At 39.9% G+C, this 21,836-nt stretch overlaps 1 protein-coding gene across 1 annotated transcript in view; it reads right to left on the minus strand.

The window, feature by feature from the left end:
* Positions 1–21,836, minus strand: part of grik1a (glutamate receptor, ionotropic, kainate 1a) — a gene marked incomplete at its 5' end in the record, with an annotated part of 48,144 nt that overhangs the window by 11,692 nt on the left and 14,616 nt on the right. The window contains 6 exons of the mRNA XM_084073454.1: positions 2,376–2,489; positions 10,949–11,056; positions 13,091–13,230; positions 14,661–14,835; positions 17,206–17,259; positions 18,557–18,738. Coding sequence (XP_083929580.1) covers positions 2,376–2,489; positions 10,949–11,056; positions 13,091–13,230; positions 14,661–14,835; positions 17,206–17,259; positions 18,557–18,738 — 773 coding nt within the window. The remainder of the gene's footprint in view (positions 1–2,375; positions 2,490–10,948; positions 11,057–13,090; positions 13,231–14,660; positions 14,836–17,205; positions 17,260–18,556; positions 18,739–21,836) is intronic.

Here is a 21,836-nt window from a genome sequence, read left to right on the forward strand (position 1 = left end):
TGTTGAATTGGATTCGGGTTTTTATTCTACCGCATCAGGTGATTTAATTAAGAACCAGAGACAGCAAAACTAATTAGTGAAATCATGGGGTGTAGTGTTGGGTTGCCATGAAACACTGTAGACTTCCAAAACACACAATTGAACAACAACCAGTGGTGGAAAAAGTACTCACATTCTTTACATAAGTAAAAGTATCGATACTGCAATATAGAAGTACTCTGTTACAAGTAAAAGTCTGGAATTCAAAATGTACTTGAGTAAAAGTACAAAAGTATTGGCATCCAAATGTACTTAAAGTACCAAAAGTAAAAGTACTCATTATGCAGAATGTCCCATTTCAAGTTTTGCGATGCGACGCATTGTGAGCTTGTAAATCGGCTATTTTCAAATGGCCGAAAAGTAACTAGTAAACTAAAGTTTTCAAATAATTGTAGTGGAGTAAAAGTACAATATTTGCCTCTGAGCTACATCTCAGAGGCAAATATTGTACTTTTACTCCAATACAATTATTTATATAGGAGTAGAAGTAAAAGTATTGGAAATTGGAAATACTCCAGTAAAGCACACATACCTCAAAATTGTACTTAAGTACAGTACTTGAGTAAATGTACTTAGTTACTTTCCACCACTGACAACAACTGCCCCAGAGTAGTGGCTCCCAGCCCTTTGTCCTCAGGGACCTCTATCCTGCTGGTTTTCTAATCTACCAGGAAGTTAATTACATTCACCTGGTGCTCTTGTCGTTCATGCTGACTCCTGTCTCTGAGGGTCAGGCTGGGGAACAACCACTGGTGGAAAGTAACCTATCACATTTACTCAAGTACTGTACTTAAGCGTATACAAATTTGAAGTAGTTTTTACATTTTTGGATCATTTATACTTCTACTCCAATACACCTCAGAGGCAAATATTGTACTTTTTTACTCCACTACAATTATTCTACAGCTTTAGTTACCAGTTACTTTATAGTGTTGGATTATCATTACAAAACATACATTAACCACTCAAAGCATAGTACAATCTACAAGCTCACAACGTGTCGCATCACTCCGCAATGTAAGCTGCTAATAAAAAAAAAAGTTTTGACCAATTTTACTTTTAAGTACTTTTACTTCGGTACTTAAAAGTATATTTAGATACCGATACTTTTGTACTTTTCACCAAGTAAAAATGTTATAACTTTTACTGTAAGGGCGCGCTCCCACCGCACTTTTATTTTACCTCTGGGGCAGAATCTGCCAATGCTTTGTCAATGTAAATGCGTGGATTCACGCAAGAGCGGATCTTTCCGCCTGTCCTTGCGTTTATCTGCTCTACACGACTTGTCCATTTGAAGCAAAAAACTGCTGGAGGCAGGAGCTGATTTTCCCCCTCTGTCCAATCGGGTGAGTGGAAGGCGGACCGTCTCAAGACTCAGGAAGAACCATGGTGCTCAAGGCAGAAGGTGGGAAGGGCTACGGGGAGGGTCCTGAAAGTGAGTGACAGGCTCCCGTTTTTTAGAATCCGCTGGCTGCAAATAACTGTGGCCGCGCACAACCTGCGACCATGTGTTGGTGGGAGCGTGCCCTAATAGAGTATTTCTGTGGTATTGCAACTTTCACTTACAGGGATATTTCACTTACATTTTATCGTTTACATTTTATCGTCTACTCAGGTTTTTGTGAGCCCCCCAGACAGTTTTTAAGTTGCTTGATTCAGTGTTTAGATATTTGATATTTTATCCCCTTTTATCAGACCCCTTCCTATACAAACCCATGACTTCAAACTCCATTTTTTCCATTTTAGATTAATCAAAAACACTGTCCAAGGTTCTGGCGACTCATCCTGCCCTCCTAATATCTGAGGGGGCTGTGTTTTTTCGATTACTTTTTTCATTTTTTTTTATTGTATTGAATGTTTTTCATTTTTCAAAAAAAAAATTAAAAATAAATGAAAAAAGTAATTGAAAAAATATACGTATTAGAAGGTCAATATCAGTCACCAGAACCAAGGACGAGTGTTTCCGTTTAATCTAAGATGGTTAAAATGGAGTTACTGCTTCCACCACTGAGAACAACTGCCCTAATGTAGATGACCTCATCTTAACTCTTATAAATGGTTTCAACCGTCTGTTGTTGCTAGGAGACATGTGAAAAAATCCAGTCAGCAGTTTACACCTGTAGGAACAGTAGGCTCAAAACTGTACACAGCTTGAGCTGTTAACAATGTACTGTGTAGAAAAAAGGGTTATATGGATAGTTTTTGTAGACTATAGGCTGACAGCTGTTTCCCCGGAAAATAGTTACAAGTCGGAAGTTCACAAAGTTTGTAACGCGATGTTCAGGGCAACTGTGCATTGTTTACACTACATCATAACCCTCTTCTGCCCATCTCACCAGTATGGTGGTGACAACCAGAGTCCTGTTGGCCAGAGAGTCCGTCACGTTGTTGTTCCTGTCACGGGTAATCTGTGTCAGGTTCAGTCCAGTGTAGGAGTTCCACACAGCTATCTGGTGAAGGCAATAAAGACCATAGATCAGTACATGTTTTTTGAAAGAGACAAGACCTGATGCTCTCAAATTGGAAGGATTGCGAATAATGTGGTATCTCACACACAAGTCACTGGTCTTCAAGATCAGCAAGCGCTGCTGGCTTTAAATCCTACCAGGAAGTTTATTGCATTCGTGTGGCGATTCAGAGCTAATGCTCCCTGGTTAGGCAGCAGGAGGAACATGGATGCTACGTGAATGCAATTTACTTCCAGGTAGGAAAGTAAATTGGAAAGGAAAAACTGGGCAGAACAATTGTTTATTTTGTTTCGTAAATTAATGCCCTACTTCGTGTTGCTCAAAAATAGCCAATCTACAAGCTCACGATGAGTTTCATTGCGACAAATTCTGAACTTGTAGATCTGATAATCTTTGCTACTTTTCAAAACATTTTGAAAGTGAAAGTGTCTGTCTGTGGGTTTCATAAATATTTAACCAATAGAAAGAATTAATAAGAGCTTGTGACTAAATAATAACTACCTTGGTTCCATGGAACACAGATCATTTTTTTCCCGGTTTTGGACATAGAAGGTTTTCACCTGACAACGTTATAGTGGTGTCTTGCAGGGAGTGAATGTGTGACCTTCCAGACTGTCCTTATGACTGGGACATCCTCTTGTGTTCCGCTGTTATCAGCACCATGGGAGGTAGGGTGACGGGGCTTTCACTATCAGGACTCCAAGGCTTTGGCCGGCACGATGTGCTTGTTAAATGACTTTGTGTATTCTGTATTGCAAAACTATATTTGAAACTAATGCTATGCAATTTTAGTACAGTAGTACTAGTATGATAATTAATATTCCTCAGGACAAGGCTCTATTTTTGTACTGTTAATGATAATTTGGCAGTGATGCTATGAAGAAGGGAAAGCAGCTTGGTGAATATTCGGATCATCGCTAATACTGTAAAACTGATTTTGCATTTAAATTAAATCAGTATTTGTTACAAAAAACGGAGGGGGGACAGAGAAATTGCTGCAGTACGATCCACAGGGTTATGATCGTCGAGCAAAAATGAACACAGAATATAAGTTTTAAAGAACCATGGAAACATTTCTTTGAAGATTTGTCTCACTACAAACTGTGCATCAATCACTGTCCCTGGCTGTTCCCTACCACTTAACTGTTATGGTTTTGAGTGAAGTTTCTCATAACACTCTTTGCAGTGTATTCCAGACAAAATATTGTTGCTGCTATATTCAGTTATTTATTAAGACATTATCCAGGAATGCATTCTAAGTTATGTCACTCATTGTCTGTACAACTACAACCTAATTATTTAACACAAACATGGAGGCCATTTTACTTTAAGATAGATGATTACTTCTTGTCAGTGTGTACAATGTATTGCTGTGCCATCCTGAACAGCACCTTTCAGTGCAGCATATTCTAAATTGTAATTGTCTGATGACAAATATTTGGCCTACTTTGTAATTATCTGAAAACTGTAACCTTTCTGATCATATTATAATGTTTGTATTTGTTAGATAGACTGTGCCCCTTTGGGCACCAGCCTACTTGGGGACCACACAAGTCTCCATCCATTTATGCAATACCCGTTGTTGTAGTTGTTGTTGTCATTTTACCCGTTTGTACTCGTCAACCCAGTGTGTTACCCACTACCATACGACCAATCGACCAAATGTGTAGGGTGTACACATTTGTACACTGTATGGTGATCCCTGATATCGACAAAAACTGCAGACATTGTGGGGACAGACGGAGACAGAGTTCCATTGTACAAGCTATTATTGGTGCAATGGCACAAAGGTGATGCTAAATTGTTGGGTTGCCCCCCCCCCCAGGGTTTGTGTTGTTTTGTATCCCACTGAGTGACAGTAACTGTGAATGAGATTGCCAAATTCATCTGACCAGTGAGAATAATCCAGACAGTTATCAGATTAGAATAGGCATCTGGTGGCTCATTTTGAACCTTTCAAATCCCCTCATTGATTAAGTACAACCCAAAGGTCACGGCAGTGATGGCCCAGACAGTTTTACAGTAAGATTAAAGGTTATCATTAATAGCATTAAAGTACACAGCAAAGGTGTATTTTATCCATTTGCTTTACACTAACACTCAGGCTTTGTACTGTGGTTGATGAAAAAAAGCTTTCTAGACTGGAGCATCCCTGTCACAGGAGTAGAATGGAAGGAAGGACCAAATGCAGACTTGCGGACCCTGGAAGCAGAAACTGAAGAAGGGAACATTGGTTATATGCTTGCACCTCATGGTTGCACTAGTCTAACACCCCCATGTCACTAAAACAAAACGTCAGACCAAACTGAAAGACTGCTACTAAACCTCAAACCCCGGACTCTCCTAACCCCAGCTCACTTTGCTAGGCTGAGATGGCTCAAGGTGGAAGATAGAATACAGCAACTTGCAATGGGCCTGGTCTTTAAGATACTCAGTGCCCATGTTGTCTAACTACTTCTCTAGAGTGAGAGATGCCCATGAGGGGTGCACTGGTAATTTTTGGCAGGATCACGCACATGCACAGATGTGCACGCGCGTCCCTCGATTCATGAGCCAAGTACCCAAATGGCTACTTTACATAACAGGTTTACAGGTGAGTGTGCAAATGTGTCCTCACTCCTCACATACACGGTATATAAGCAACCCAGCATTTTGGCTACAGTAGCTTACTGCAGCCCAGTGCTGCCACTCATCTGCACACAACAAGAATGCCTCAGCCACCGTCAAAGAAGAGAAAGATACTTTTTAGTTTCAGCTCCTATAATTCAAGGCATTCCTTGAGAAGATTTACACTAGTCATAAAAACGAGTCCTTTCCTATACAAACATGTTTCCTACTATTTATGCACCCGTAAAAAAAACTAAAACATTACACCCCTGGGCATAACACCAGAGGGAGCTCCTCTGACCTTGTTTGAGTTGTTCCCCCTAGATTCAGCTCAAACATGGGGAAAAATGCCCTCTAATATGCTGCCACCATAATGTGGTATACCCTCAGCCATTAAAGATCTATCCACACTTGAAACTAACCTTACAACATGGCTGTCCTCAAGGTAGAATTCTATCCCCTGCCAGCTAGAGAGTCAAACAACACACTCTCTCAGCGAGCTCCATGGAGGGTATTGCTACGTATATCAACAGAATACAGTCTTAACCACTTGACCACTTCTTAAACCCTTACTGTGTACGTCATTCACCGGGATCCCCCATGGGTCTATACTCGGCCCCTTTGTTTTTTTACCAAATCTCTTCGCCATGAATAGACGATCTACTGCTATTTTCACAGAATGTTCACCTACAGGTATTTTCGCCAAATGTTCGCATATTATGACATGCCTTGAATAGAAATGCTAGGGTTCTTGTGGTTAAGCCCTATAGCTATACTTCGTCATACAACCAATAGCTAAAATAGCTGATCTACAATCTGATATGTTTGATGTTTTCAAAAATGTTGAAAGTTTTTAAATGTTTGAAACATTTTGATACATTTTTAACATGACATGCCCAAAATAGGGACGGCAGGTTTAAAATGTTTAATTTTCCGAGGAAGACTATGAGTGATTTCCCAATCAAAGACATAGCATGATTCACAGCTCTGAAGAGCTTTTTATCTAATTCAATTCACCCTTAGTCAGTCAGAAAGAAAATGTGCTTACGTCCACCCTAGATAAAAGTTATCCATATCTTCTGCCCCATTTACTGGTACTACCTAAAGGGCCAGCCCTACAGTATATACCACAATCCATAAATCAGCCCTATTTCTTGCAACTGCAGATGAGTAAAGAGAGTGAGGAAGTGTGGAGTTAATTCATTTGACTTAATTCAATCTCAAAGTTAACGTTGAGTTCAGGACAAGAACGGTAGGAGCAGTTGTTTAATGAAATAAGCAAATAAGCTGTAAAAAATAAATATACTCTGTTACAGCTCCTCCATGTACTGAAACATCAAATGTATTTGCCTTTGGTCATTTTGAAGCTATTCAGACACTAAACTGGCCCAACAACGCCTATAAAATCAGGGTCTCATGTTATAGTCGACCACAAAGACAAAAAACAAACAGTCAATATAGCTGCAAGCAGCGATAATACGGGGCCAGTGAATAGAGAGAGAGAGAGACATGGAAACAGAATAGATTGAAGAGAGAGAGAGAGTTTTGACAACAATACTTTTGAATAAGCATTTCATGTAATCTTTAACATGAAATACTCTCAAATTAGCATTTCATGTTATCTTTAACAATTGCACATGCATTATTTGATGCAGTTATGTTTTGTGCAATGCAATTGAAAAGTGGAATGACCCACCCACAGACAGACAGACAAAAAGCAAAGTGCAATAATAGCACAATAAGACATGGAAAGGGAATAGATTGAAATTGAGACAAAGCAAATGATTCCAACAGGCGAATATTCTTTTCAGCCCAACCCAGCTGAGGTGGTCATATATAGGACGCAGGGGGGCAATCCCAGGTGAAAAACCTCACCCATTGACATCTCAACCTATTGCCATTGACAGGAATCAAACTCTCGACCTTTGGATTCACAGGCTGAGACACTACCTATAGGGCTATAGCTTTGTCCAGGCTGAGGTCATCTGTTGAAGATAAAAGTGAACCAGTGAAAGCAGCCGATCTACAAGCTCAGAAACATGTTGCTATCTGAAAAGTTTTGAGATTGTAGATCGGTTATTTTCACAATGAAGTTTGTCATACATTGCAAAAACATACTCTCTCCAAGAAGCATTTCATCATTACCTTTAACAGTTGCACATGTATTCAATGATACAGTCATGTTGTTTGCAATTCAACTTAAATTAAGTCTGCATCAAGTGAGGCTTGAACTGGCGACCCTGAGATTGTGAGGCCTTCATTTAAGGGAGACGCCATTGGCCCAACAGATAAGTAACTGTGAAAAAGGAGATCACACAGATGATACAGTTTCACGCAAATAGCTGAAAAATCCTGGGTTTAAGTGTTTTTCAAACTGCTCAAAATTGCGGACAATCTAAGGGCGGAGCTTACTGGTCAAAGCGATAGATGTGTTCCTCATGAGTCAAGGCACATGTGTAAGCAAGTTTCACGACTTTCGGCCAAACGAGGCATGACTTATGCCTGTTTAAAGTCTGCCTTTTCAAAAAATTGCTATAGCGCCCCCTTTTGGCCAATTGGAGTGAGATTGGTTTCAGTGATATTTGGAATGACCCTGTACATTTCTGCCAAGTTTCAAAGAAATGTGAGTCTGCATGTATGTTTTAGGCACAGATGAGTAATTTTCATAAAACTGTAATAGTTAAAATCTATCTCCTCCTGGGATTTTTGAGCAATCTGCACGAAACATTTTACACATGAACTTTGGACCACTGCCTACAAAAAATTCCAACGGATTTTCCATAAGTGAAAAAATGCAGAAGTTAGGAGCCAATGACTGTTTTTCATATAATTCAAAATGGTGGGCGATCTAAAGGTCAGAGGTCAAAAGTCAGACCACGAAAGTTGTCGGGCATGAAGAGACGCATGTGTGTATCGAAGTTTCATGGTTGTAGGTCAAACAGGGCATGAGTTGTACCTGTTCAAAGTTGGCACTTTCAATTGAGTGCTATAGCGCCACCCTTTGACGAATGAGTGTGAGAATTATTTCTTGGTAGTTTTTCATGAGCATCTACCATATGGCCGAGTTTCGTAAAAAGCGTATGCACGGTTAAGCCAGAACTGGCAAAAACAAGTATTTTTCAAACTGCTCAAAATTGCGGAAAATCTAAGGGCGGAGCTTAATGGTCAAATCGATACGTGTGTTCCTCATGAGTCGAGGCACATGTGTAAGCAAGTTTCACGACTTTCGGCCAAACGAGGCATGACTTATGCCTGTTTAAAGTCTGCCTTTTCAAAAAATTGCTATAGCGCCCCCTTTTGGCCAATTGGAGTAAGATTGGTTTCAGTGATATTTGGAATGACCCTGTACATTTCTGCAAAGTTTCAAAGAAATGTGAGTCTGCATGTATGTTTTAGGCACAGATGAATAATTTTCATAAAACTGTAATAGTTAAAATCTATCTCCTCCTGGGATTTTTGAGCAATCTGCACGAAACGTTTCACACTTGAACTTTGGACCACTTTCTACAAAAATTTCCAACGGATTTTCCATAAGTGAAAAAATGCAGAAGTTAGGAGCCAATGACTGTTTTTCATATAATTCAAAATGGTGGGAGATCTAAAGGTCAGAGGTCAAAATTCAGAGTGTGAAAGTTGTTCAGCGTGAGGAGACGCATATGTGTATCTAAGTTTCATGGCTGTAGGTCAAACAGGGCATGAGTTGTACCTGTTCAAAGTTGGCATTTTTCAATTGAGTGCTATAGCGCCACCTTTTGACGAATGAGTGTGAGAATTATTTCTTGATCGTTTTTCATGACCATCTACCATATGGCCGAGTTTTGTAAAAAGCGACTGCACGGTTCAGCCAGAACTGCGAAAAGTGGCAGAAGAAGTGACAGAATACTGCCAATAACAATACGGTTCCAGAGCAGAGCTCTGGCCCCGTAATTACATTTTACAATGACTAAGACATGGATCTATACAGCAGCTGTTAATTTATCGGGCCTGTCAAAGCAGATCCCAACAGAGAAAAGTAAAAACACTGATATACACGTAGATCTTATTTCAAAACAGTTGCCGTTTTTTTTAAAAAGGAAAAAAGGTTTCTCTATCAGGCTCCCAAGATACTACATGTACCATCCAAAAACTAAATTAGATACTCTAGATAGAAAACTGCTACAGCGGTGGAGGAATATAACGCAGGCAGGCCAAGAAGATCAGCAAGTGCACAATGTGTAACGTCCAAAAAGAAAAGGAACAAGGAATGACCCTTCATTTCCCCAACTACTGTACATTCATTAAGTTTAGCTTCTGCCAGCATCCTCCAGAGTGTATTTAACACACCACTGCCCAAGAACTAACATGGTTGCCACGGTTTGATAATTCATTTATCAGGACCATAAAGCCAAGCATTTTATGCATGGTGCATTTCCACATAGAAGAATTCCCTTAGAGGGGAGGCTTATTAATAAGACTTATTGAATGGAATTACAATTACTGCATAAATCACACTGCTGTGCCCGGACAACTGCTGCCCGTCTGTCTGTCTGTCTGTCTGTCTGTCTGTCTGTCTGTCTGTCTCTGTCGCTTGGTTGACAGTTCAGAGACACAGAAAAGGGGGGAATCAGAACTCATGAAAAAAGGTTCTACCAGAAATTGCTTTGGCGAGTGGTACAGTCACAAGTCATGATAAAACAGCATAAATGACAAGAAACCTAGCAACCAATTATATGGACATGAACTGTAACATCTCCTAGAAGACAATTAATGAAACTAATCATTTAATTCCTTTGACACACCCTCCCCCCCTTGGTGGGGGCGGGGCCTGACATCTTGACAACTTCCAGAACAACACCTTTTTCAACCCCAGCAAACGCGGGGTGGACATCGATGTCAAAATACGTGGCACGGCTGTAAACAAAACCAGTGAAGAGAAACGGGGGCTGACAGGGCGAGTGAGTGGTAAAAGAGACGCACAGCATATACAATGGACTGGTCCTCCATTGGAGAGGAAGGGAGCTGGGAGCTGGGAACAGGAAGGCTTAGAGGAGATACAGCACGGGTACTCGTGCACCAACCTTGATCCACCTTTTATTGCGTTGACTTCCGGCCTCCACCAAACGCTATGGAGGATGCAAAGAGAATGATGCAGAGAGGAGAACACATGCAGTTGAAAAAATAACTTGAAGCAAAAACAATAAATCAATGGATTAATGGTGTAGAGGGGGACTCTCTTACTCTCTCTCCATCTCTCCTCATCTCTCCTCATCTCACACACACACACACACACACACACACACACACACACACACACACACACACACACACACACACACACACACACACATTTGTATTACTATACTTGTGAGGACATCAACATTTGAGGAATCTTAAACCGCAAGTCTATAGCCGAAAAATAGCAGATCTACAAGCTCACAACGTTGTGCGCTTGTAGACCAGCTATTTTACGGTGTGTGCCATCGCCGCACAACTAGTATAAAATGGGAAAAATCTACAACCCGACCCCTAAACCTAACCTCTAAATGTCTAATCCTAATCTTTTTCTAATTGTAAACGTATCTCAAAAAAATATATTGACCATAAAACAACCATTTTTCTTGCGAGGACCAGGAAAATGGTCCTCATAACGTCTATTCCTCAAATTCTACTATATACTTGTGAGAACGTTTGGTCCTCACAAGTATAGTAATACAAACACACAAACACACATACACCCACGCGCACACACACATGCACGCGCGTACAAGCATGCCTAACAGGACAGGATGCATCAGACGTATGGGAAGTAGCAGCATGAGAGCGTGTAATTGGCTGCTCCGCGTTCTCGTGCTCACCCTGGCGGTGCCGTCCTCCATGAGGCTGATGATGTCCAAATTAAAGTCCCTCCTCAGGCCATCTGTCTTATTAAGAATGATGCGTCCCGTCAGTCCGTCCCACTGGGCCTGCGGGGGAGGGACAGAGATGCAAGGGGAGAGTTTGAAGGTCTGTCTTCATAACACTTGTCTCTGGGGACTAATGGCTACTTTGGACCAAGCTTTCCTCAAGTTGAAGTGAGAGGAGGAGGAAGAGGAGGAGGAGGAGGAGGAGGAGAACAGGTCATAACAGACAGGTTGAGGGGAGGTCCAAATTGATGGCTGGTTGGGAAGAATTAGAAGGTTGTAGGTGTGCAACAGTTAATCGAACAAATCAATTGAATTGATTATAAAAACAATTGATAATTGATGCTTTGTAATAAAATTATCAATGAAAATTCCATCCCTATTTTGGGCATGTCATTATAGATGAAACATGACACGTTGTGAGCTTGTAGATCTGCAATTTTCACGATTGTGCGACAAAGTATAACATAACGGTTGAGTGGTTAATCGATTCATGGATATATAAAAAATAAAACAATATAAAAGAAAACACGTGTGCTGACAAATTAAACATAATGTATTTCATTTAAAATATATGAATGAATGAGTCATTCAACAAAATCATATACACTGTGGGCGACAAACATCCAATCACATACAGTATAGTATAACAGAATTTTACAATGCTCAGTGTCATCACAGTTAACACTGCATGAAATTAGTGAAGGGAAAGTGTTTAAATGGAGTCACTGTTGTATGAGGTTGTGTGGTGCTGCGGCAACTGCACGACTGGGAAGAGACTGAGTCAGTATTAAAAAACTGAATGGGAAACGGACGGACGGACGGACAGACAGACAGACAGGCAGGCAGGCACACACACACACACACACACACACACACACGTACAAGGAATCCCTTTATGGGAAGTTGCATTTATTTTTGTGTGAGTACCTGTCATGTATTATTTATTTTCTATGAAAATGTAATCTATTTTTTTGTATATTTTGCACCCAGTTTGGATAGATTTATGGATGAATTCCCATGTACTGTATGGAATGTAATACATCAATATAAGTGTGAAAGAGAGGAATGTTTAGGACACATCTTCCAGGAATTAATTTCAAAACCGTTCTCCCCCGTCTCTCATTGAAAGTTCAAAAAGGTTCAAACTAAATGTCAGGTTAGACATATTATTACAGCTGCTTATGGAGATATGGAGAGTAATACAATTAGAGCAGGACCGATACATCGGTTTCACAAATATTTGACCTTTTGGACGATATGGTAATGGGATTATTTAGTCAATGTGTCGTTTTCAAATATTTTCAAAAATAGCTAATCTACACGCTCACAACGCGTTGCAATGTGACCGATGGCCAACAGGGTATCGGTCGGGTTGTAAATAGTATGAGGGAAAGCTGGAAATATAGGTGAGTGGATTGAATGATGAAGCTTCTACTCCAAGGCAGCTAATGCTTCTCAACTGGATTTAAGAGATCAAACGCATGCATCAAAGGCCTCATTTCTTCCGTGTTTTTCTAGTCAGCCAGTCGGCCCAGCCGGGTGGGTAGTGCAGCAGAATGACAGCCACATACTTTATGATCCCCCTTATTTACCCCAAAACGCTTGGAGGTCATAAGTTCAGTTGGAGAAATAATACATTTAGTTGGGCAAACCTTTGATCTGGTCACCTTGTAACAGCACAAAATATACCCCTGGCCAAATTATACCCGGGGTTATAGTAGGCTAGCCTGGCATGGCCAGACTAATATCACTGCGTAGATATTAGTCTGGAATCTCTGTGTGGAACCTGCATTTCCGAGGGGCAAATTCAAAAAATGCCTCTGGTGATAAACCCGCCCCATATTTGCATACTGACCCTGATTGGTCCCTCACAACTTCGGAGGGAGAGAAATCAAATCCCTATTGAGAGGGGCCAGACCTAATCTATAACTCAATATAAAATAGGAAAATAATAGAATCAGTTCGGTTATGGAAATATTTATTATATTTATATTATATTATATAATAGTTATTTTCCAATATCGGACACCTCATCGTTTACATAAGTCATATATTGATGTTGGGGAGATCTCTACATATTCCATCGACACCAACCTCTTTAAAAAGGTTCATGAAGCGTGGTCCAAAGCGCCAGGGTTTGTGGCGGTGACACTGTAGAGAGCTGACAGTCATCTGGGTGGCCCGCTGAGCGGCCACAGCCACCATGTACACAGCATCGTACATCAAGGCTGCATCTGTCTGTTGGTGGAGCAACAGTGATACTGTGAAGTGAGGGGCTTAAACAACTACCTGTTTCATTGATGAACTGAACACTACTCTGATCTATTTGAAGTACAACAAATATGAATGCATCTTCACTGATATGTGAATTCTGATTCTGTGCTATTGTGATTATCACAACCAGGGAGTATTAAAGGAGTAGTTCACCCCCCAAATTACTTATTTTCTATCAATTACACACCCCATGAAGCCTTGAAATGAATGGAGATTTTTTGTTTTTTGTCACATTCCTGAGACAATAATTTGATGACCGGGTCACTGGTCAGTAGGAGAGTCAGTAGGAGAATCTTTGAGTCTCCTACTGACTCTCCTACTGAGTCTTTGAGTCTCCTACCGGAATCAAATTATTGGCTTAGGAATTCGACAAAAAACATGAATGAATTCAAGGCTTCATGGGGTGCGTAATTGATAGAAAATAAGTCATTTTGGGGTGAACTAGTCCTTTAAGTCAACTTGATGTGCCCTTTATCCCCTTCACTTATGATACAAGTCAAAATATTATTGATAATTTTTGTCTGTCAAGCCTGTGCTCTGTGATTGAGAAACCAGAAGTGGTGATTCCAATCACTACGTTGTATGGCGAAACAGGTCTCAAAATGACACTTTTAAGTGAACTGTCACAGTTTGTCCGTCTATCTCCCTGTATGTCTTTCTGTCTTCCTGTCACTTCCCACCTACTGAACTCTTTCCACTCACTTCTGCCAGATTGTCAGTTCATGTTGCTGTGTTTCTGTCTCGACGGTTCCCTAGCCTTCTGTTCTCGTGTATACTAGTGTTTCTGGGTCTCAGACTTTCCTGTCGACGTGCTTCAGTGGTTTTTACATTTTTGCCAGACACTGGTATTTTGTATTATTGCCTACTCCTTTGGACTTATTGGACCTATTTTGGATTTCCTACATGGTTTTGAGCTCTACCTGCTTCACTTTAGTTTTAAAACTTAGCTCCTAATTCAAAAAAATAAAGTTAATTAATACATTCATTGATTGAACTTGCTCTGCCTCTGTTTACCTGCACCTGGGTCCTACTCTCCTAACAGACATAAAAAGAACAATGTTGATTCTGCCGATGGCAAAGTGAAATGAATGCAGTCATCGATATTAATGTAATGTGAGCGTAAAATCTAGCCTGGAAATCAGACGAATCTGCCAGTGCAAAAACTACTAAACGACTAAAAGTACTAACAGTACTAAAAGTACTAAAAGTGAGAGGTACCCGTTTCACCATACAATGAGAGTGAAGGGAATCATTACTTTTTATATCATGCTCTGGTAACTATATACAACGCAAGGTTGTACAGAAGTTCAACATCACTTAAATGTATTTAAACAAAGTATGTGGATTATGTGGTTAAGTGGGACTTAAAAGGAAGAGAGAAAAGCGGTACTAACAGTCATGACTCCATCCGTCATGCCACTCTCATGTCTGGGCCCCTGCAATCTCTCCATCGCCCACTTGTCCATGGTGGACGCTACCCAGGGGTCGTCTGTGTTCAGCAGCCTGAAGCCTGTCATGTTCACCCCACTGTAGCGGTACGGCTCCAGGTCCAAAGCAAACAGGTCCTGGGGTAGGATGAGAAGACGGATAGAGAGGGAGAGAGAGTTCAGGAATAAAAAGGGAGAAGGTGATGACGGGAAGGAAGATGACGGCATGTTTTTTTTTTTGTTAAGCAGAAGGGGGGGGAGACGGTGACCGGGAGACAAAGGATGAGTTCACAAAGTCATGGGAGGGAGGGAGGGAGGGAGGGGGGAGAGAGAGAGAGAGACACTAAGGTTCAGGCAAACAGCGTATGAGATAAAAATAGGGGTGGAAAAGAAAAGCTAACTTGAATAAAAGAAGGAATTACACAAAAGAAAGAGAGAGACGATGAAAACTCTATTGGTTCAGAGAGGGAGAGGAAACCATGAATGGAGTCATCACAACCTCAGATGATGCTTTTGTGTTCAGCGAAGCTGACGCATGATCACCTTTTAATGGTGTTCTCTCCATTGGAGGTCACCTATAATCTCCTTTCATTTGTCTAATTGAATTCATAAAAGGAAAGTGGTGTAGAGGCATAGGGAGGCAGCAAAAGGGAGGCTTGGTTCCCCAGCACCAACAGGAGGGCAGGATTGGGAAGGTCACTTTTTTTGATAATCCATTACCAGAATTGGAGCTATGGGCTCACTCTCACACTGGAAAGCTTGGCCCTCCTCATTGCCCGCCTGGACTGCAGGCCATCTCAAAAAAACATTAATCAAAACTAATTTGAGTACTTTTTTCGGAACGGCATTAGCCGTTGTAGTTGAAAGTAGCGGTCTCTACCTACAGTACCTACACTCTTTCTGCCTGCACTTTTCATCATAGTGGCGCCGATGATGAAACGTGCAAAACAATCCTTCTGTTCTTCAAAGAGACTGTCGGCACTGAATGCACATTAATTAGTTCTAGAAGGTTCTAATTAAGAGACCCACACACTTTTTAGGAGCAAAATGTAAAGGGAGACAAGTGGCTTTGTATTCTACTAGAGGTCAGTTGTATTCTAAAACAACAGTTATATATATTTCACTTTTGTTTTCAATGGCTTGATAAAAGCTTTGCTCTGAAACCGTAGCAGATGAAGAGCCAACTAGAAAGCCACAAGGCAGTAGAAAGCATTGGCAGGAATTTGTTTGAATTTATTTGGCCATTGTTCTGTCCATACAGAGACTGTTGGCGTGTATGCTCGCTGCCTTCAAGTGCTGCTGTTGCGTTACATACAACTCAGATCGTCTCCAGGGGGGCAATTAGTTGCGATAATAATAAAAAAGAAAAAAAAACAGTAAGCTAATAACACAAGATCAAAGGCAACCCAAGGCAATTAAATACAGATAGTCAGTCGCAGTAGGGTGGAATCCTTGTATGTCCAAAATTGTCCAAGAACCTGTGTTACAATGGATCCAGTCAGTGTAGTTATTATTAGTCACAAGCTCTCGTTAATACTTTTCATTGGTTCAATATTTATAAAACACACAGACAGACATAAGCAATTTCACTTTCACTTAAAAAATATTCAAAAATAGCAGATCTATACAAGCTTGTCACGTTGTGAGCTTTTAGATCAGCTATTTTTGTCGATCAATGCAAAGTATCAATGCATGTATTTGATTATATGCGATACAAGCTGAGAAGACTTTTTGGTCTCATTCTGAACATGCCGCTTTGTTGTCTGATCCTACAATACCCAGACTTCTTTGTGGTGGCTTGGTCAAACCTACTGTACAGCCGCTAGATCATGAAGATGTTTTTCCCATTCAAAATACCATAATATAAGTGTTATATAAGACTTGTGTTAATATAAGTGTAATATAAGTGAACAGTGTTCCACTAATTTTTTTTTTTTTTTTGGAACACAGTTCTTATATTGCTTGATTTTTAAAAAAATCTATGGGATTCTAATGGGAAAGAAATCTTCATGACCCCGGTTATTGATGTCAGACTTCAGTTCTCTATTGCCCTCAGGCAGATCTAAGCCCCAGGCAAATATACGGCCAAGGCAGCCTAACAACCCAGACCGGATATAACTGTATTTAAACATGAATAACCCCATACAGACACTGACTGAGTGGTTTTGTGAATTTTGCATTACATACAGTATAAATCTTGCACTGAGATAGTTTTTGGAATTAAAATATATTTTTATAATAGTGGAAAACAAGTGCCGTACATGACCATTAATGACTAGGGTCCTAGCAAACAGCACTCCGGTACTGCAGGAACCCCCTACAATTGGTCAAGCTGGCTCATACATCAGAAGGTTTGTGAAACTGTCTGCAAACTCTGCATGGACCGTAGATCTGCCTGCTCCAGTTCTGCAGAAGTGATCTCTGGTGCTTACAGTAGTACTGATCATTACATCTACCAATACAGACATGAAAGTGTGATATTTCAAAGATAAACATTTTTTTACTCACCAAAGTTGTGAAGAAGAAATGGTAGTATTCTGTCATCATTCCCATCGATGAAAGCTGTGAATAGGAAAAGCAAAAATTGCAATGTTCAGAAAATATGCATGTAGGCCGTACTTGCTCATTTTAACACCTCCACTAATGGACGTGATTAGACTGGTCTGTTTCTGACTCCATTTGCATGTCTGAGTTACCCTGTACTACACAGCACTTCAGGATATTCATTTATGTGCAAATGTATAATAACTACCTGCACTGGTTAAAGCCCCACAGTCACTGCTTTTCATCTCAATTTGTATTTCATGCAGTCAACGCTTTCTTAATGTTTTATGATCAAGTGACCAAGCAGCATTTGAACTCAAACTATGAAATTTACATTTACCTTGCCCCAAATCATAAAACCAAGCAATGACAAATGACCCGTGGATAATGTAATGCAAAATGCCGGCTCTGTGGAACAAGTGAAAAACCACCTTTGAATGTTAAAAGCATGATTATAATAGCGATTCTTCACCACCGGTAGAGTGTATAGAGTACTCACGCCATTCAGTGTAGCTCGACTGTACATATTACTGTTAATCATCTGTACATATTCCTGCTACGTATATGCATATATTACCGCTGAACGATTGTACTTATTGGTTGATACACATTGCTGTTGATTCTCTGTATACAGAGTATACTCTATATGCAAATACCACTGGTGATAGATTGCACTTCTACCTGCCTATTATATTTATATTTATTTATATCTAACTACATACCTACATGCCTGTATGCACATATTGATGCTTTATACCTGATACATACATACAGTACATAACATTATATTCCCTTTTATTGTGATAGAGTGCACATTATATTCATTTATGCCCGGTTAGTCCAAGTGCAGATGGCCAGGGGTATTTAAGACTACATTATAAACCATTTGTATTGGTGATAAATGCACATATTAACTACAGTACACCACTTTTTTCACCTATTGGTGTCCTATGCACTATGCACACCTGACCAGCCCAGGCGCAGAGGGCCTGGGCATCTATAAAAACAACAAAAAATAAGCCAAATAGTGGAAGAAATCATTTGTTTCTCAATATCTATCTAATAACTGTGATTCACAAGGTGCAAAAGCAGGTCGTTTTCATTTTATTCAAATAAAAAATATTTAAACATTGAGACAAGCCAATAAAAAGGAGAAGATATTGAGATTCCTCTGTGTTTACATTTTGGGCATTTACTGTACCTTCACGCATTACAGTATATCAATAATGACTTGTGGAATAGGGTTTAAACCTGATGTCTACTTGATACAGGATGGTTACTCTAACCACCTAGACTAGCCCTTGCCACTCCAGACCTGTTTGAGGAGATCAGCAGCCATGCGGTAGGAGCAATCAAAGATCACAAAAAACTCTTTGTCTTTTTTCAGCTCCTTAAGCAGTGGCCGGGCATCCTGGTTCCCTGGAGACAGCTGACGTATCTTGATCTTCAGTGTGAGCTTAGCTGGAGCTTTGATCAGCTCCTGCATCCGCATAAGACCTGGAAGATTACCAACACTTTAAGTGTAGAGTAGAAGGGGTTTGGGTATAGGGTTAATGTAGGATATGACATGAGGAATCTTACATCTGTTTATTTCACAACTTGGTCACAGTTCTGCAGATAAATATGCTCGCTAACCCCAACCCCAGGTATTAAGAGGACATTATTGTACGCTAGTCTACACTACTTAAAATTGTGGTCATATTGACCATATAGAAGCCCATTGCATGTCCTTCATCAGATCTGAAAGTTACCAGGGATAAAGAGTAGCAACAGTCTGCACGTTTGCCTGCAACTTCACTCTGCAGCATTAAAATGCTGAAATATACAGACAAATGTACATACTAGGTAGCCATGGTATTCACACACAGAGACACTTGCAATGCACAGCCAGCCTTCACCCCATATGTGAACTATATGGTATAAATCCTGACTCTGCTAGCCAACCCAGATGGTAGAGAAGAAATGAGTGCTTTCTCTGGGCCTCTGCCAGCTCCATCTAAATTCACCTCATTGCCCTCCTGTCTGTCTGTCTGTCTGTCTGTCTGTCTCCCTGTTACATCCCTCAATCACTTTTTCTTTTACTCGCTCATTTCTCCCTTTGTCTATCTCTCACCTCATCTCTCACTTTCTCTCATGCAGCCTCCCTCTCTCACAGACACACACACACGCACTGCGAAACCAGAATTGAGTCAGACCGTCAGACGTTACTCTGACCTGTGACTGGACATTGTGAGATAAAACCTCAATAAAATATATCATTAGTGTGCGTGAGTGTGTGCGTGCGACTGCGCGTGCGTGTATTTGTGTGGATGTGAGTCTGCGTCTATGTGTTTCTATTTGATTAAAGTGTATCTGTGTATAACTGTGTGAGGCACTGTGTATTTCCATATGTGTATGTGCATGACATTTAAGTAAGTTTACTTACTTGGTTATGGTTAAATAACCATGGTTAAATAAGTTTATAATAATAAAATAAAGTAGCTTACAAATAAAGCAAGAAAACATATTCTATAAACCATGTGGCATTTCCACAGCGGCACCCCATCTTCTGCAGGTCATAGACGCAGCACTTTATAGCCAATGATAGATTTGAAACCATGGAACTGTTTGAGTCACCACAGTATTAAGTTAGACTTTATGTGTAATGCGAGACAAATGTCCTGTCAAAGATTGGCCTAGAATCACAATTTAGACATTGTAGCAGATCCTATCATATACGAACAAGACTGGACCATACCAGGATCAATAGCACATAGCCATATCATACATAAACATTGATATATTGTCCCATTAATTACTTTATGTTTAGATTTTTCATTTGTTCCCAAAGTCAATGTTACCAAAAGTACAAGAATAATTGAGTCAACGTTGGCTAAACATGATTGCATGGTATACAGTATATTGTAATTTAATTTGTAAATTAACCTTTTCTCTAGGGACTACGTTATGCTTTTGGAAAATGGTCAGCAGTAAAGTACTGTATATAGGCCTACTGTGAATCACAGTTTTTTTTTTTTTTTACAATCATAATAATCAGGCATGCAAACGGCCCCGAAGTGAAAAAAGTGACAAAATGTTTTTTTTTCGGGTCAGGTGTCATACTATTTGGATTCAAAACGGCTATTGTAGCTGAAAAGCTACAAGTTTGCATGTCTGAATAATGCAAAAACAGAATTATTTGTTTGCATTTTCTTTTTTTCTCCTCCATATATTTTCATAATAAAAAAAGTGCGTATCGTATCGTATCGAAATCGTATCGAAGTTGTGAGCCAAATATCGTATCGTATCGTTTCGTGAAATTTGTGTATCGGCACACCCCTACAGTCAATGATACTGGTATGGTCCTTTAAGGAACCAAAATAATTAGAACACAAGCTGTTATGAGTCTTTTGATGCTTAGTCTGAATTTTCCGTCTACACCAAATCTCTTATCCAAAAATAGACAATCTATAAGCTCTTTCCTGGTCTACCCCGGATTTGAACCCAGGCCCCTGGGCAAATGCAGATTTTTTTGTTTAGTTTTACCAGAGCCAGCCTGCTTGCTCTGGGGAGAAATACAATTTTGATCATCAGGTCATAATTCATGTCAAAACAGAAACAGGATTGTGTCAAAGTTTGTGTCCATCTAAATCTAAATGATCTTATGTCTAGAAGAGCAGAGAGACCAAATACAACCACCCCAATGATATAAGTTATTTGTATTAACACGTCGTACATACAGATTGGACAAAATTACATTCTATTCACAAAACAACTTTTAAATAATAGTACTTTTCCACCACAGAACATTTTGTAAGGCTTCAAGTTCCTGCATACAGACTGAGACAAGCCTTACAAGACGAAAGTGTGGTATAATATAAGAGTATAATAAAGGCAGCAAATGGAAAATGTCAGGCTTTATCTCATGCACTGACTGACAGAATGTCTTCTCCAAAGTACTGTACTGACTGAGAAGAAATATGACCAGAGTACTGAAATCACCCAGGATGCCATGTAACAATGAATTCCCAGCAAACGGTCATAACAAAGGACAAATAATGGTTTGATCAAAAGTGCAGAAAAGCCTCGAGGAAGAAGCAGCATCATTAAAAATAGAACCATTAGCAATAGCTAATGGTTAACAAAATCAAAATATTAAAGGTATAACAATAGGGTAAAAACACCACAAAATATTGTTATACGCGGACCTATTGACTTTAACGGACCAAACTAATTCAGTACCAGCTCTCATAGAATGTACAACCATATCGGGGTACAAGGTTAATTTAGAAAAATGTTATGGATAAGAGGAGCCAGACTTTGTAAAAGCATTCCGGTGGATCCCCACAGGGTTCAATTATCTGGGGATAAAGGTCACACCCAATGTTGATCAGCTGTATAATGAAAATATCAAACCTCTGATAAAGACACCTCAAAGAAAGAATGACAAGATGGAGAAACCTCCCTATATCCTTTCTAAGTAGAATTAACATTATAAAAATGACAATCTTTCCTAAATTAACATATCCATGCTCTATGCCCTTTGTGATTTTAAAACCTAATGACATTAGAGACATATGACAGAAATGACAAACTTTATATGGGCAGGCAGGAAA

This window comes from Gymnoscopelus microlampas (genome assembly GCF_963454915.1).
Source record: "Gymnoscopelus microlampas genome assembly, chromosome: 12".
Lineage (NCBI taxonomy): Eukaryota > Metazoa > Chordata > Actinopteri > Myctophiformes > Myctophidae > Gymnoscopelus > Gymnoscopelus microlampas.